This window comes from Phoca vitulina, unplaced genomic scaffold (genome assembly GCF_004348235.1).
Source record: "Phoca vitulina isolate PV1807 unplaced genomic scaffold, GSC_HSeal_1.0 scaffold24, whole genome shotgun sequence".
In the NCBI taxonomy this organism is placed as follows: domain Eukaryota; kingdom Metazoa; phylum Chordata; class Mammalia; order Carnivora; family Phocidae; genus Phoca; species Phoca vitulina.
In genome coordinates this window covers 17,801,853-17,820,494 of record NW_022589727.1, presented here as the reverse complement: position 1 = coordinate 17,820,494, position 18,642 = coordinate 17,801,853, and the positions used below count along the sequence as shown (strand labels likewise).

The following is an 18,642-nucleotide window of genomic DNA, read 5'->3' as shown; positions in this document are numbered from 1 at the left end:
CACAAAGTCTTAAAGATTTTTTTTTTCCTTTAAAAAAGATTTGAGAGAGAGCAAGAGCACGTGAGCACAAGTGGGAGGGACAGAGGGATAGAGAATTTCAAGCAGACTCCATGCTGAGCCACGCTGAGTGGGGTTCAATCCCACCACCCATGAGATCATGACCTGAGCCAAAACCAAGAGTTGGATGCTCAACAAACTGAGCCACCCAGTCGCCCCTTAAAGATTGCTAAGATGTGCTAAACATTAACCGCTACATGTAAGGCACAGACACATGATCAACGTAACTGAACACTTAGGTACCACACGGTCTCTGAAATTGCCACAAGAAAAGCCTGTTTTATAAATTAACTGGGACTTGCAAATTCCACGTGGGATTTAGAAAGCTACAAAATGCATCATATCCCCTTCTAATTTAAAAAAAGAGGAAAAAACAGATAACCTACAAAACGATTACTTTGTCTGAACCCAGAGAACTGAGATGGCATAGCAACCAACCACAGGCATATCATGTTTTATTGGACTTCGCAGATCTTTTTTTTTGTTTTTGTTTTTTTGTTTAACACAAGTTGAAGGTTCATGGCAATCCTGCATCCAAGTCCATCAGAACCATTTTTCCAACAGCACTAACTTACTTTATGTTTCTGTGTTATATTTTGCTAATTCTCGCTTTATTTCAAACCTTTTCATTATTATTATATTTGATCAGGTTTGGGGCACCATGAACCATGCCCACAGAAGAAAGCAAACTTATCAATAAATGTTGGGTGTGCTCTGACTGCTCCAGTGACCAGCCGTTCCCCATCTTTGTCTCCTGGGGCCTCCCTAGTCCCTGAGACACAATATTGAATTTAGGCCAATTAGTAACTCTACGATGACCTCTAAATGTTCATTCAAGTGAAAGAAAGAGTCACACATCTCTCGCTTTAAATCAAAAGTCAGAAATGATTAAATTTAGTGAGGAAGGCATGTCCACAGCTGAGGCAGGCTGAAAGCCAGGCTCTCGGGCCTAACAGCCAAGTTGTGAGAACAAGGAAAAGTTCTTGAAGGAAATTGTTACTCCAATGAATACAGAGTGATAAGAAAGTGAAACAGCCTTATTGCTGAGATGGAGAAAGTTTGAGTGGTTTGAATAGAAGACCAAACCAAAGCCTTAATTCCCTTAAGCCAAAGCCTAATCCAGATTCTCTCCAATTCTGTGAAGGTTGAGAGAGGTGAGGAAGCTGCAGGAGAAAATTCTGATGCTAGCAGAGGATGGTTTAAGGAAAGAAGCCGCCTCCATGACATCAAAGTGCAAGATGAAGCAGCAAGTGCTGATGGAAAAGCTGCAGCCAGTGATCCAGAAGCTCTAAGATCATTAATGAGGGTGGTTGCACTAAACAACTAATTTCTAATCTAGATGAAATAGCCTTATTTTGGAAGAAGATGCCATCTAGACTTTCACAGCTAGAAAGAAGTCAATGTCTGGCTTCAAAGCTTCAAAGGACAGGCTGCCTCTCCTGTTAGGGGCTACTGCAGCTGGTGACTTTAAGTGAAGCCAATGTTCATTTACCATTCTGAAAATCCTAGGGCCCTTAAGAATTATGCTAAATCTGCTCTGCCTGTGCTCTAGAAATGGAACAACAAAGCCTAGATGACACTACGTCTGTTTACAAATGGTTGACTAAATATTTTAAGCCCACTGAGCTTAAATATTTGAGAGACACTACTCAGAAAAAAAGATTCCTTTCAAATGGTTGACTAAATATTTTAAGCCCACTGAGCTTAAATATTTGAGACCCACTGCTCAGAAAAAAAGATTCCTTTCAAAATATTATTGCTCATTGACAATGCACCTGGTTACCCAAGAGCTTTGAGGAGGATGTACAATGAAACTGAGGTTGTTTTCATGCCTGATAACACAACGTCTATTCAGTCCATGGATCAAGGAGTAATTTCAACTTTCAGGTCTTAGGACTTAAAAAATACATTTCATAAGGCCATAGCTGCCACAGTGATTCCTTTCATTGATCTGAGCAGAGTAAATTGAAAACCTTCTGAAAAGGGCTCACCATTCTAGATGCCATTAAGAACATTTGCGATTCAAAAGAAGCAGCCAAAATACTAGCAACAGTAATATGAGTTTGGAAGAAGGTGATTCCAGCCTTCATGGCTGACTTTGAGGGGTTCCAGACTTCAGTGGAGGAAGTCCCTGCAGATGTGGTGGAAACAGCAAGAGAACCAGCATTAGAAGTGGAGTCTGAAGATGTGACTGAATTGCTTCAAGCTCGTGATAGAATTTTCACAGGTGAAGAGTTTCTTCTTATGGATGAGCAAAGAGAGTGGTTTCTTGAGATGGAATCTACTCCTGGGGAAGATGCTGTAAAGATTGTTGAAATAACAAAAGGTCTAGAATATTAAACTTAGTTAATGAGGGCAGGGTTTGAGAGGATTGACTCTAATTTTGAAAGAAATTCTACTGTGGGTAAAATGCTACCAAACAGCATCACATGCTACAGAGAAATGGTTCATGAAAGGAAGAGTTCATCCATGTGGGAAAATTCATTTTGTTCTATTTTAAGAAAATGCCACAGCCATCCCAACCCTCAGCAATCACCATCAACATGGAGGTCAGAACCCCACCAACAAAAAGATTATGACTCACTAAAAGCTCAGATGATGGTTAGCATTTTTTAGCAATACAGTATTTTTAAAGTATAAAGATTGTTTCGTTAGACATAATGCTATTGCACACTTAATGGACTACAGTGTAAATGTAAATTTTATAAGCATTAGGATACCAAAAAGTTCATGTGACTTACTTTGTTGTTATATTTGCTTTATTGAAGTTGCCTGGAAACAAACCCGCAGTATCTTTGAGATATGCCTACAGTAAAATCTAAGGAAACTGCCCCAGAATAAGCACTGGCTCACCCATGGTAGGTATGGCAGTAAGACAGGGATTGCCAAACATGCAGATAAATTCAGCTGAAATTTTTAATGAAGTGCTACAGGCTGAAACACTACCATGAGAACACAGAACCTCTGTGAACCACAGGTATAAGGGAAACTCATACCCACCTGCAGACTCCTCCTGGTGCTTTAAAAAAAAAGGGGGGGGGAGATTGAGGTTCAGGCAGGTGACCAGAGAAAGCCTTACCCTCAGTGGTGCAGGCCCAAAGGAGGGAGCTGCTGCTGCTGCAGAAAAGGCATAAAACCCCAAGCAAGCCTTTCTGCCTTATGTTATTCCTTAAAGAATAACACTGCTGTGAGAAGGGCAGCAAATCTTTTATCCTCAAAGCACAGTGAAAATCCTTTCAACCAAGGAGAGGGACAGGAAACAATCAAGGATCCATGCCATGAAAGGTCTACTGTTACTGGAGGAGCAGGATCACTGATGAAGAACCATCTAAGAAGCCCCTGTCCTTTAAGCAAGGACACAAGGCCTAAGATGAAGGCTGGACCAGGACAATGCAACTCACTCTGTCTCCTCCTCTCACCCCAAGACTAGCAAGTACTGAGAACAAGCAAGAGTAGTCCATTAATAGGGGAGAAGCAACAGAATGGAGAGAAACGCTAAGGCACACTAGGAAGACCAAAAGCTTAGGGTGAAGCAGGAACATCAAAAAAAAAAAAAAAAAAACCCCTCCAGAAAAATCAGCCTGCAACTTATGTAGAGGCAATACTGAATTTGGAAACAGAAATTTGAAGCCAGTGGTGCATTGAAGGTAACCATGGCAACAAAAAAACCCAAGCTCAGATCTACCCTAGACTAGACTGATTCAACCTCCCACATTAAGAGGTATGCCCATTTCTAGGCCCAGCACTATTTACCTCTGTCTCTACTAGCTTACACACAGTTTAACATTCCATGAAAAGTCACCACACAAAAGAACAGGAAAGTGTCAAGAGAGACTGTCAAGAGAGACAAAGTGATCAACAGAATGACACAGAAATGACCAAGATGTTGAAATGATCAGAGAACTTAAAATAACTATGATTATTACATTAAAAGGTCTAGTGGAAAAGGTGGACTACATACATAAAGGAAAATGCTAGAAATAAAAGTCACAGTAACAGAAATAAGGATGCCTTCGATGGTATCAGTAGACATCAGGACACTGGTCAGGAAAGATCAGTAAACCTGAAAACAGTATTTGGCTAATCTCTATTGACCTAAGAGGAAAAAGTGGAGAGAGGAAGAGGAATGGGACAGAAAAAAGAAGAAACAGAACTAAGCACCCAGTGGCTGTGGGATGATGTCAGCCTAACAAATGTGTATTAAGCTACAGAAGAATTTGTATGATGTGGTAGCTTCTCAATCCAGCAAAAACGAGTAAAAAAGCAAAAAAAAAAAAAAAAGACAAAAGTAGTATCTGCTACCATACACCCATGTAATTTGCCCTCAGGAATGCCATGTTGTTAGCCATTTCCATAACTCTCTGCAGGCCAGTCCTCCTGACCTTGCCCCTCTGAACTCACTGCTCAGTACTATAATTGCATCCACCTGGCTTCTGTTTAGGTGCCACCTCCAGGCCTCTAATGTTTCAAGGTCCTATGACACACTGCATATCCTACCGCCATCAGTGAACCATCGGTGAAACCAATGTCATTTCCTAATGGCAGCCCTAGACTTCAGAGGATAATCTTCAATAAGGTTCTCGACGATCGTGGGTGCCCTTTCCACCAGTCATTTCTTCCCGCTTTGGTAAATGATGTATCCTCTAAGGCCTTCCAGGCACAAAATCATCCAGTATGATCTTATGTACTATGTCCAATCTAGCAAGCTGCTTATTTAAAACCTTCTACTCTCTGCAGTGGCATTTCTGGCTTTTTGACATCTATAGTGGGCCACTGCTTTGTCTATGCTGCTAGGAACTATCCAAGTAAAAACAATTCATACCATCAAAAAAGTCAATGATGAATGGTCAGAAGCTGAAAACAGTCGCTGAAGAAGTCATGACAACTGGTCCAGTTTTTGGAACTGAGTCAATTTTGGACTGAAAACTATTAAAGGAGAGACCAGATTCTGGAAGGAGATTTTGCAACAGCAAACCAAATGTACACAGCAATGAATTTCCTAGACTATTCCCAAAGGTACTAATGACAATTTACTCAAGTAACTACACTGGGGAAAGGAGAATATCCGAACATTTCAGGAATTGTTAGGTATAAGGTTCAAGTTGACACTGATGCCAAGAGGCCCAAAGTGTCACCTGGCTCCTCACTTAGAAAGGGGACATACAGGAGGGTGAGATAATAAATGAAACCTTGGCCCAGGTCTGGCTCACAGTGCATGCACTGGGTCCATAATCACATCCAGTAGTCACCCCCGCCCCAGTCCATGAATACATAATTGGAAGAGACACACTTAGTTGTTGGCAAAGTTTCATATGGTTTCCTTGGTTTATAGGGTAAGGGCCAAATGAAAGGGCTAAAATTGCCCTCCCCCACCCCATGGCCAAGATAAATCAAAACTAATATTCCATATGGGTTGGAATGGCAGAAATCAGTGCCATCTTTAAAAACCTCAGAATGCAGGGGCACCTGGGTGGCTCAGTCGGGTAAAGTATCTGACTCTTGATCTCAGCTCAGGCCTTAATCTCAGGGTCGTGAGTTCAAGCCCCACACTGGGCTCCTCAATGGGCATAGAGCCTACTTTAAAAACAAACAGAAAACCTCAGAATGTAGAGCTGATGGTCCCTATCATATTTCCATTTAATTCACCAGTCTAACACTACAAAAACCAGATAGAATGTAGAGGATGACAGTGGACTTTCATAAATTCAAATAGCCCCAATGATAGCCACTCTGCAAAACATGCTTTCTTTGCCAGAGCAAGTTAATACTACCTAAGGACACAGGACACAGCAACTAATCTGACATATGTATTCTTGTCTTTCCCGATTAGGAAAAAAGATCAAAACCGGTTTTTAATCTCATAGACAAAGTATACATTTACAGTTTTGCCTCAGAGCCATTTGGCCATCCTGCAGACCATCACACTGGTCTACTTTACCAATGACATCATGTTAATAGAACCAGATGAGTAAGAAGAGACTAGAATGTTGAAAGCCTTGGTAAGACATAATGCTCCAGGAAGTAGAAAATAAATCTTAGGATGAATTCAGGGACTATGCCATGTTAGTAACTTTTTAAAGGTTCAGTGGTCTGGGTAATGCCAGGACATTGTCTCCAAAGTAAAGAACAAATTATTCCATCTTGCACTTCCCAAACCAGAGAAGGAAGCACAATGCCTGACTGGCTTCTTCAGGTTCTGGGGCAGCAGAATCCACACCTAAGGGTAATGCTCTGATCCATATGCCAGGAGAGGAGAAAGGGTGCCTGAACACTCAGCTCCTGTATCAAAGGAGAGGCAAGAAGAGTCACCATTTTAGCAGAGGTAACTGAACTTGAACATCAGAAGGACTATACACAATGGGGAAATGGAGTATATCTGGCATGCAAATGATACACTTAGGTGTCTCTCAGTATTCCCTGATCCAGTTTTGACAATAAATGAACAAGTGTGGAAACCCCAAGCTTAGGAAGGGCAGGGCCTTCTCAGATCTCCAGTAATGAGGGCCTGAGTCACAGCGCTGGGTAAGCCATGAAGACCAGATGTGCTAGCCAAGGGGAGGGTGTATCTAGAATGGACAGCAGAGGAGGGAGAAGAGGATTCAGTGGTGGCCCAAAGGTCAATTACAGCAGCAGGGGCTGGAGTCTGCCCCACTATCCTTCCTCCTGTGAGTTTCTCCTAGGGGCAGAGGCCCACTGAAACCCAGAAGGGGCTGCGCCCATAAGCCTATAAAGAAGCAAATGTGAGCAGAATAAAGGGTGGGCTGTGGTCGAAGCTGTGCTGCACAGTCCAGCCCCGCCCTGAGGAATAAAGGACTTAGTACCCTAGATGCTGGGAGTGCCCAGGAGGCAGCCACTGCCTTTAGTCACTCCAGGGATTGCCTCAGCTGAAAAGGGCTGCTTCACACAAGTTCATGTCCCTTCCCAGGGCAGCCTGTACCCACTGACTGACCATTATCAGGGTTGAGCTCTCTCACCTCAAACTGGGACAGTTCTGAAGGGTCACCTCTCCTGCAGAGCTCCCCCCCCAAGTTGGCTGAGGTACTCCCTCGAGAGTGCATCACAGCTCAACTTCAGCCTCTGCCCACTCCTGCTAGCCTCCCACCCTCCCACAAGTGTGATCCTAAAGCACTCCAATTAATCTGTTGCACACTCATCTCCAGCTCAGCTGGCTTCCTGGGAAGCTCAAACTGTGAGAAATGGCAATGTTTATGCCTATATTTCAGGGTTGTCATTCTCTATTAAATGAAACAATACATATCAGGTCATTTGTGCAGTGCCTGATACAGAGTAGGCATTTAATACATAAGCATGAGATGGTAACTTAGGGAACAAGATAGAGAAGCTTATATAAACCTCGGGATTATATGCAACTTCTATATGCCAGGTGACAAATACACAATTTCTGAGGCACACAACATAGGAAGCATTCATTTTAAGTATATTCTCAGTTCTGCTAGAAAATAGTAAGTCAACACAAAGGTCAGTACCACAATCCAATTATTTACTGTATCGATTGTATCCTTATTCTATAATGATCATAAAAGATGTAAAAACTTAGAACAAATGCTAAGCACATCTAAAAACTCTGGTACGTTAATTTTTATTAACTAACACTAGGGGTCACTAATTACCAAGAAAAGCCCGAAGGTCCTTCACAAAATTTGGGGAGGATTTTATATATTCCAAAGGACAAGAACGTAAAGTGCTTTAGTAACAAACCAAATCCCTTTTCAACTCATTCTAGTTATTAAATCACAGACTCTCACTACCACATTTTAAATTATTTTCATGGTAAAGGATCACATCAGAACAAGATAATTGGATTCCTTTCATAAGCACAATTAGAAAATTAAACTTTCTGCAAAATTCAATCATGCTTAAATATTAAGCACATAAATTTTTAAAATTTCCTGTGTGAGGTACCCATTTAGCTTCAGCTAAATTTTCTAATGCAAGAGATAATATGATATATATGCTAATGCTCGAATCAAACTAAGGTCCAATTTAGCATAGTCTCATGTTTGAAGTTCAAGAATCCAGCAGAAATGGACAAATATAGCAAGAACCAAGTACAGAAAAATGAGCTGATCTGATGTAGGTATTTAGATATGGGCAGAAAGACGTGTACTGTGCTTGTCAAAAATACAAAAACTGAAATGTGTTAATTCCTTGAAAGCAAGATTAATGCAATCTAGTAGTAAGACATGCACAACAAAACTACCAAGTAGAAGATGAAAGAAAGTGATGTAATATGCCTAGGAAATCTGGAAAAGCATAGCTTTCTTCCAGCTGCAGCAAGTCAGGAAAGAATTTATGGAGACAGCATCTGAGCTGCACTCTCAAGAATGCCATCTCATCCCCATGGTCCAGGTCTACCCAGAGAACTTGCTTACACAGAAGAAAAACAAGTAGTGCAGGGCTATGAAGGTAAAGAGCAAGTAGTTCATGTGCGGATCAGGCAAATTAAACTATCTGCAGCTCATTTTTGAAATCCCATAAAGTATAGCAATTTACCCACTACCTTTATTCTTTACTGTAAAAGGTACATGTTTCTCAACGTCAGCAAGATTCTATATCTGGTTCACAAGTATCAGCATATGAGCAGATAGGCTGTAATGGTGTAAAATGCACTAAATCAAACATGCTTATTAAGCACATACTTACAAGGTTCATTCATGGCAATTTACACAATTAGTTAAATCTCAGAATAAAAAGTGTGAAACAATATAATAAATTTATTGACTTGAGATAAATGCACATAAATCTTAGTATAGGATTTTTAAATAATCTTTAGGGATATTAAACTATGGTCAGTAATCAAATAAACCCTCTATCATACATAGTTCATTTCCAGATCAAATAACTGGAAAAAAATCAGGAAAAGGGGTTAAAGCAATTTTTGTCTAGGGTGGTGTGAAGAGATAGAGAACTGTCATCCTGAAAAAGGAGTGTAAAACTGACCAAAACTAATCATTTCATGGTGCTGGATGTTCAGTAAAGACAAACAACAAAGTGAGAGGCATATTCAATGGAACTAGAATATCAGGCGAGCTCATCAGGCATCTTTAGCCTTGAAGCAGCAGGCTATTCCCATCCCTCACCCACCCCCAATTCCTAATAGCATCACATGGGGGGGATAGGATTTCAACATATGAATATTAGGGGGACACATTCAGTCTGTAACAGAAACCATGCTAAAACAATTTTTAGAAAAAGAGGAGAGCTATCAGTAGGCCTGGCATATTCCAGATTTCACAGATGAAGACCAGACAAATTAATAAAAAAAGAAAAAAACTGAAGTGGACAAGTCAGAATTGAGTTGCTAAGTGCATTATAAAAAATGTCCAGTTTTAAATAAAAACTTGTCAGACATGCAAAGAAACAAGACACCCATAATGAGAAAACTGCAGATAACAGAAACGGACAGTGGTCCTGTACCTGTAGCAGATAAAGAGTGCAAAACTGCTATTACAAGTATGCTTAAAAAGTTTAATATCCAGAGGAATTAAAATTTTACACTACAGAATATTTGTGTAACACAAAAGGCGGCAGTAAAGGAGGAACAAAACAAAAAACCTGAGACATATATAAAACAAATACAAAATCAAGGATATAAACCAAAAATTATTAACTAAATGTGAATAGACTAAAAAACACTAAATCAAAGTGAGACTAGATAAAAACACACAACTGAACAGGTGGCCAACACACACACGAAAAGATGTTCAACATCAATCATCATCAGGGAAATGCAAATCAAAACTACAATGAGGTATCACCTCACACCCATCAGAATGGCTAAAATCAAAAAGACAAGAAAAAAGTGTTGGCGAGGATGTTGAGAAAATGGAACCCCCATGCACTCACTGTTGGTAGTAATGTAAATTGGTACAGCCACTGTGGAAAATACTATGGAGGTTGCTCAAAAAAATTAAAAATAGGAATACCAGATGATCCAATAATTCCACTATCGGGCATTTACCCAGGGAAAATGAAAACACTAACTCGAAAAGATGTACCCTTATGTTTACTACAGCATTCTTTACAATAGTCAAGACATGGAAGCAACCTAAGTGTCCATCGGTAGACAAATGGATAAGGAAGATGTGTTACACACACACACACACACACACACACACACAGGAATATTACAAAGCAATAAAAAAGGATGCAATCGCGCCATTTAAGACAACATGGACCTAGAGAGTATTATGCTAAGTGAAATAAGTCAGACTGAGAAAGACAAATATGCTATGACTCCACTCATAAATGGAGTCTATAAAAAATGAACAAACAAAAAGCAGAATCAGAACTATAAATACAGAGAACTAATGGTTACCAGAGGGGAAGGGAGCTGGGAGGTGGGTAAAATGGGTGAAGGGGAAAGGAAGATACATGCCTCCAATTATGGAATGAGTAAGTCACTGAAATATAAAGAACATAAGGAATACAGTCCATGATATTCTAATAGGGATGTAATGGGACAGATGGTAGCTATACTTGCTGTGAACATAGCCTAAGGTATAAACTTGTCAAATCACTGAGTTGTACACCTGAAACTCATGTAACATTGTATCAACTGTACTAAAAAAAAAACCCTCACACAATTGAATTATATACTGTCCATAACAGATACTTTATATTCAAAGCTAGATGTTGAAAATAAAAGTAGAAAAGATATATAATGCAACCAGTAACCATAAGACAGCTAGACTAGCTATATTATCATAAAACAAAATAAACTTTATGACAAGAAATATTATTGAAGGCAAAAACATTTTGTAATAATAAAAAGGTCAATGCATGAGGAAGATATATGCTATGTAATATATTCCATATAACCCCATTACAAATGGATATGGGCCTGACAGGGTCCCAAGATTCATAAAGCAAAAACTGACAAAATTGAAACTACACAATTCCAGAATTATAGCTAGATTTCAATACCACACTCTCAATATTTGCTAAAACAAAGTCAGTTAAGTATATATGATTTGGTCAACCCTTTCAACTCACCCAATGGACATTTATAGAATGCTCCACCCCCAAAACAGAATATACATTCTTTTCAAGGACTCAAAGAACATTCTCTCAGATATAGCAAATGCTATATCACAAGTTAATTCCTAATAAATTTTATTTATTTTTTTTAAGTAGGCTCCATGCCCAGCATGGAGCCCAACAAGGGGCTTGAACTCACAACCCTGAGATCAAGACCTGAGCTGAAATCATGAGTCAGACACTTAACCAACTGAACTACCCATGCACCTGCCTAATTTTAAAAGAATTTCATATTCTTCAATAAATAAAAGTATGTTACCTGATCATGAGAAATAAGAAATCAACAATGGAAAGAAATTTGGAAAAATTTCTTAAAATTGTTGCCAAATATGTGGCAGACATACTTCTAAATAACCCTGACTTCACTGTGGGTTAAAGAAGAAATCACAAAAATGTCAGAAAGTATCTTAAAATAAATGAAAACAAACACAGAACATGTCAAAATGTATTGTGTATACAGCTAAAATGAAAATTTCTAGCTTTAGGGACGCCTGGGTGGCTCAGTCGTTAAGCGTCTGCCTTCAGCTCAGGTCATGATCCCAGGATCCTGGGATCGAGCCCCGCATCGGGCTCCCTGCTCTGCAGGAAGCCTGCTTCTCCCTCTCCCTCCCCCTCCTGCTTGTGTTCCCTTTCACTATGTTTCTCTCTGTCAAATAAATAAATTTTTAAAAATCTTAAAAAAAAAAAAAAGATTAGATACTATTCCCCTAGGATCAAAAAACAAAGATTTCTGCTCTCATCATATTTATTTAACAGTATACTAGGATCTAATAAAATAAAGAGCAGGGGAAAAGCATCCAGACTGGAAAGGAAGAAGTACATTTGTCTTTATTTCAGATGTTATGACCCAGTGTACAGGAAATCCTATGGAATTTACAAAAACCTAACAAGTTCAGCAAGGACACAGGATACAGATCAACAACAAGGACACAAGATACAGATCAACAACAAAAGATCAACTTGTCTTTCTATATAGTTGCAACAAGAAATCAGAAAAGGAAATTAAAAGAAAAACTCCATTCCAAATACCAAAAAGAATTCAATGCCTGGAAATAAATTTAACAAGAGTGTAAGTCTGTATGTTGAAGACTTCAACACATTGCTGGGAGAAATTAAAGATCTAAATAAAGGGACAGGTATTTCACATTCATGGATTGGAACACTCAATATTGTTAAAGTGGCCATTCTTCCCAAATGGATCTATAGATTCTACACAACACAACCTCAATCAAAATGCCAATAGGTGCTTCTGTAGAAATTAACATGATCCTAAAATTTATATGGAAATACAAACTTTTTTTAAAGATTTATTTATTTATTTGGGGAGGGGGGGGTGTTGCGCAGAGAGACTCTCAGACTCCACACTGAGTGCAGAGCCCAATGCCGGGCTGGATCTCATGGCCCTGAGATCACAACCTGAGCCAAAAACCAAGAGTCAGACACTTAACCGACTGAGCCACCCAGGTGCCCCTGGAAATACAAACTTTTGACTGAAAATAGCCAAGATCATTTAAATCACAGTTGGAAAACTCAGACCACCCAATATCAAAACGTAATTATAAAGCTATTGTAATAAAAGCAGTATAGTACTGATGTAACAAAAGATAGAGATCAAAGGAAGACAACAGAAAGTCTAGAAATTTATGGTCAATTCATTTCAACAAGAGTGCCAAGACAATGCAATAGGAAAAGAGTCCTTCTGGTAAAACAGTGAAGAGATTATAAAATGTGGTATAGCCATAAAATGGAATGTTATTCAGCCATAAAAAGGAAGAAATTACCGATACATGGATGCTATGGCAAGGATAAACTTCAACAATATCATGCTAAATTAAAGAAGCCAGACACAAAAGTTTGTATGATTTATAAGAAATATCTAGAAAAGACAAACATCCTAGAGATAGAAAGCCGATCGGTGGTAGCCCGAGGCATGGGAGAGCAGCAGTAATGAACACAAACAGGCATGAGGAAGCTTTCTGAGCTGATGGAAATGTTCTAAAACTGGATTGTGAGGGCTGCGCAACTGTGTAAATGTACCAAGAATCACTGAAATGTGTGCTTACCGTAGGTGAGTTTTATGCAACATAAAATTCTACCTCAATGAAATGGTTTTTTAAAAAAGGAACAATCAGGGCACCTGGGTGGCTCAGTTGGTTGGGCGACTGCCTTCAGCTCAGGTCATGATCCTGGAGTCCCGGGATCGAGTCCCGCATCAGGCTCCCTGCTCAGCAGGGAGTCTGCTTCTCCCTCTCCCGCTCCCCCCTCTCGTGCTCACTCTCTCTCTCTCTCTCTCAAATAAATAAATAAAATCTTAAAAAAAAAAAGGAACAATCAGGAGTTCCCCATCCCTAGAGGACAGAAGCAGGGACTGAAGGAGCTCCTATCAGGATGCCAGAGTGGAAGAATCTGACCTCATTGTTGGTTCTAAGAGCCTGTGGCCTTTTGACCCAAAGTGCTGGTTTATGTACTTCTTGTGGCTTTGCCCAGTTGCTATTCATAGGGTCCTAAAAAACATGTGACTACTCTTCCAAATATTTCACTTGCAAACACTGAACATGGAATGTTTTCACCTTTCGTCCTGTAAAGGCAGCTCGATGAAGCGGTGTGTCTCCCATGTCATTCAATACATTCACTTCTGCACCAGCCTGACAAACATGAAAACTTTAGATATCTTCCACATGTCAAGAAATACACAAAGGTGAAAAGAATTCCTTAAAAAGATATTAAATATTTTTTAAAGAATTTATTTTTAAGTAATCTCGACACCCAACGTGGGGCTCAAACTTAGAACCCTGAGATCAAGAGTTGCATGCTCTACCAAATGAACCGTGAGGCACCCCAAAAATACATTAAATATTTCAAAACTAAAATAATGTTAATATTCATTGGTTGTCACTACTAAAATTCAATTCATAGTAAACAGTAAAGCTTCCTGAAAGGTAAAAGTCTGATAGGTAGAAGAGTAAAAAGCTATTTTCCTTCAAAAATGTACAGACCTTCACTCTACTTTAGAAACCCCCATATTGAAAAAAGAACTGTCTGAATGAAACACCAAATTTTCTCCACCAATCTAGTAAGTTTTCAGTGAAGAAAAAGATCCCAATATTTAAACATACCACCCAATTTTAAGACACAAAACATAATTTCAGAAATACCAATGTGAAAAATTATCAGAGAATTGAAAAATGTGAGATCTTAAATCATATGGTGCTCATTAAGAGATTTTGGCATCATTTCTGAATTACTTAGGATGTACTTTGGTTATTTTTTTAACTGTTATATTAAAAACTAGTATCTTCACATTAATTCATACATTCACTTTTGCAATTTTAAAAAGTCAGAAAAATCAAATGACTAAAAAAATAAAATTTTAATTAATCACCAGGCTAACCTAATTCACGTACTTAGCAAAGAACAATTAAGTGTGTTAATGTTAAATAAGCCATTATGGTTAGTCGGCTTTTCTAAGACTTTCACAATTTCCATAACAGCAATATTTATTTTATTCATTTAAAAAGTAAAGCTATAAATATACCTTTAACAGATCCTGGACCACTTGTCTATGTCCAAAATAGCATGCCAGATGAAGAGGTGTCCAGCCTAAATTAGACTTGCTTCTTCCTAAAAATGGAAAAATATAAGGCATTTTTGTTATTTAGATAATTTTATAATAAAATTTCTCTTTACCATGGTACTCCCATACACTGGCCAATCTCCCCTTCACATTGCACTGCTGATGAATGAGAGGCAAGAGACAGGACATAGTAAGAAGTATAACAAGTATAATGGATTAGAACCCACAAGACCCAGATTCTGATGCCACCTGCCTAACTCCATGTCCTCATTTTTAAAAGGGTGGTGGGAGGCGTCATGGGAGTTACATTCAAAGTAGATGATCTCTAGTTGGCTCCACGGTTCTGAGTCTCTAACCATCTCACAATCATCTAGCAAAGATCTGGTTCTCTCAGCACAGTATTTCATGAAAAGCACCTCTGTGCCATGTTAGGAGGGTGGATGGAAAGAGGGAATGGATAAAGAATCTTTTCTGCAGCATTTGGAAAGCTGTTAGCTCTGCAAACAGTGACAGCAAATGGAGTCCTGACTCCAGACAAAATCTCAAGTAATGAGGATATTGATTACCAGAGTGGTAGAGTCCAGCTACTCTTAACAAGATAGCAAGATAACAAGAACCAAAGTTAAGAGCAACGAAATGTCGGATCCTTGCTGAGGAGAAGTATAGAATAACTGAGTGCAACAAAAACATAACTATACAATTCAATTCAGAAGAAAAAAAAAAAACATAGGGCACTATAGCTTAGAGCGGAGATAGCTCCAAAAGGTTATCAAAATTCCAAATCAGGCTTAAGAGCATGCAGCCTATCAAATTCCAAAGCTCAGCACCCTGGAGGGTCTACCAAAGCCCAGGAGCATGCTGCCACCCAGGGGGCACTCCTCAGGAGGAGCTAGAGGTTTAATGACTGCCCTCATTTCCTGGATTTCAGATTTTGAGCCAACAGAAACCCCAGGCACCAGCCTCAGTGCACCCAGAACAAGCCTCTGACAGCTCCCTGAGGGACCGCTGCCACTAACAGTGTCCTGTGATTGTTTGCCACTTACCCAAACACCCACAACTGTTTCCTCTAAAATGTATGCCCTCTAGAACCTGTAATTCCAGAGTGAATAAATTCTAGAGGCAGTCTTTTTTTCATGGAATGTTTCTTTTACCTTCTGTCCTTAACCGAAACCTAGCTCTTCCTGATGACAAGGACCCTCCTCTACCCCTCAGGTGGAGCCTCCCCAGATAATTCCCACACCCACTGGTCCTCACACAACAGAAGCCATGCGAACTTCCCCATCAAAACCCAATGCTGTCTCTAGTCAAGGACTCCACTCACATTACAACCCCTCTTGAGACTTCTGCCATTAAACCTCAAACACCTTGTCTGCTGCCATCTACCAACCTCCCACCAGCTCACCCCTCACCAAGTACCTCCGGGGGACAGTCTCTCTCCCCATGCAAACCGTGCCACTGTCCTAGGGGTGTCTACTACTTATTTGGTATCCTGATCTCTTGGTTTCTCAGCTTCCCTCATTTCCCGAAAACTTTGCCTCTGCTTAATGTTACATGCCCAGCCCCAGGGCCAGAGCCTGGATGTCATCATCATCTCTGACCTCACAAACTCCCCACTTTCTAGCCTGTTCACACAGGTATACTCCAGACTTGTTCAATTAAATCAGCCCTTCATTCCTTAACCACTTCTCATGTATGTAAACACCTCCATCTTTACTTTCTTCAGTAAATCCATCATTTTGATCCCTCACTTCAACTTCTTTGCCTGTCCCCTCCATAACCCTGTTGCAGTAGCCTACAAAAACCCCAAAGCCTGATAAGTACACTAGCTTGATTTTTCTGTAACTATACCCAGGTTGCTGAACAGTGGTAGAAGAAAAATAACAGAACCCTGTGGACTCATGGCACTTGAAACTCAGAATCTCCTACTTCAGCTAGGCTCTAGACACTGCTTGGCAATCCTTCTTATACTCTTCAGGTGTCTCTCCTACATTCCACAACATGCACTTCCAGTCACCCCTGTTCTCCTCAAGCCTCTTACCCAAACACCTCTCCTTAACAAAGGGCCTCAGTCTCTCAGCTTCACAATGAGAAGAAAGGCGTTCATGGAATTCCTGGGGCTTCCTGGAGCCAAATCTACCACCACACCACTATCTACAGGCATTCTTCCATCCTTCCCTTCTGATGTTTAAGATTAATCCAGTTCTTGTATCCTGGATTCCATCCCTTTCTGCTTCTCAGGCACTCTTCTCCTTTATCGTCCACCTCCCCCTCTTTACTTATGAGTAAGGAGGAAGTAAACAGTCTCTTCCATCTTACAAGCAAGAGGAACAAAAGCCCTCTCTAATCCCATTCTCCCTACCAGCTACTGTCCTCCTCACTCGCCCCTCCCGCTCTGTCTGCACTTACTCTTTCCACCCCCTTCATTCCCGTCAGTGCCCCACCCGCCATGGCAGGCCAGGTTCATCTCCCACCATGTCATTCAAATGGTCCTCAAGTTTTAATCCACAAATGCTGTCACCAAATACCAGGGGCACTTTTCAGCTGCCACAGCACTGTTCACTGGACAGCACTGGACAGCATGGCCCGCATGCCTTCCAGGCTGCCACAGCCCTGCACCCTACCGGGTTTCTCTCCCTGTTTCCCTGCTTCGGCACTTCTCTGAGGATCCTTTGCAAGTTCCACTGTCCGATGAGTCCTTCATTACTGGTATCTCCAATAATGGTATCTCCTGGCCCTTTTCCACTGCTTTCACTGTTAATGTACTACTGACTTCAAAATCCATATTCCCCTTTCAAACTCTTTACTAGACACCTCCATTTGGAGGATACAAAATACCTTGTGCTCAAAAAGTGCAAAGCTGAGCTCACCTGTCATTTTATATGTACACTGTTGACCCCTGAACAACATGGGTTTTGTTTTGTTTTGTTTTAAAGATTTTATTTATTTAGTTGAAAGAGACAGAGATAGCGAGAGCAGGAACACAAGCAGGGGGAGTGGGAGAGGGAGAAACAGGCTTCCTGCCGGGCAGGGAGCCCGATGTGGGACTCGATCCCAGGACCCTGGGATCATGACCTGAGCCGAAGGCGGATGCTTAACGACTGAGCCACCCAGGTGCCCACAACATGGGTTTTGAACAGCATGGGTCCACTCACATACAGATTTTAGTCGATAAACACTTTAAATGTATTTTCCTTGTGATTTTAACATTTTCTTTTCTCTAGCTTACTTTATTATAAGAATACAGTACATAATACATATATGTTAAATGACTTATCAGTAAGGCTTCTGGTCAACAGTAGGCTATTAGCAGTCAAGTTTTTGGGGAGTCAAAGTTCAATGTGGACTTTTTACTGTGCCGGGGGGGTTGGTGCCCCTTCACTCTGTGTTGTTCAAGGGTCAACTGTACACACTCACTAAAACTACCTCTTCTTCCCCACATTTGTTTTCACAATGAATTGCCCTTATTCACCTTGTTTCTCAAGTCAGAAAAAGTAACACCCTTGCCCCTTTTCTTTTTCACCCCCCAAATTCAGTTAGTCCTATTGATTCTACCTCCTAAATGTTAATTATACCTACTTGTTGTTATTTCCTCTAAGTTACTGTAACAGCGTCTGAACTGGTCTCCTCACCTAGTGTTTCCAGGTAAGATTCTGGACCAAAAAATCAGAATTTCCAAAATCCTACATTAAAATATTTCATTTTTTATACTCTTTACTACTTACCATGAATATCCAAAAAATTTTGTACCCTTATCCTAGAAATACTGGCCTTAACCTTCAACTGCAGGTCAGTGCTTCCTTCTCTTTCAACTTGACATCAGTAATTCCTTCCAACCAATAACATCTCTATGTTGATTGTTAAGCTTTAATTCTTGAAGAATTATAGTACATTTCACCATTTTTCTCAATTTCTCAGGGTTTGGAAAAACAAATCAGATAGAAAAGAAATCC

At 40.1% G+C, this 18,642-nt stretch overlaps 1 protein-coding gene across 5 annotated transcripts in view; it reads right to left on the bottom strand.

The window, feature by feature from the left end:
• The window catches only part of OSBPL1A (oxysterol binding protein like 1A), a 218,802-nt gene that overhangs the window by 178,232 nt on the left and 21,928 nt on the right, over nt 1-18,642 (bottom strand). For 4 of the 5 annotated variants that reach the window (XM_032421388.1, XM_032421389.1, XM_032421386.1 and 1 more), the window contains exons 3-4: nt 14,654-14,739; nt 13,689-13,763 (exon numbers count right to left, since the gene is read on the bottom strand). In XM_032421388.1, coding sequence (XP_032277279.1) covers nt 13,689-13,763; nt 14,654-14,739 — 161 coding nt within the window. The remainder of the gene's footprint in view (nt 1-13,688; nt 13,764-14,653; nt 14,740-18,642) is intronic. The other variant, XM_032421387.1, reaches the window with a different exon arrangement.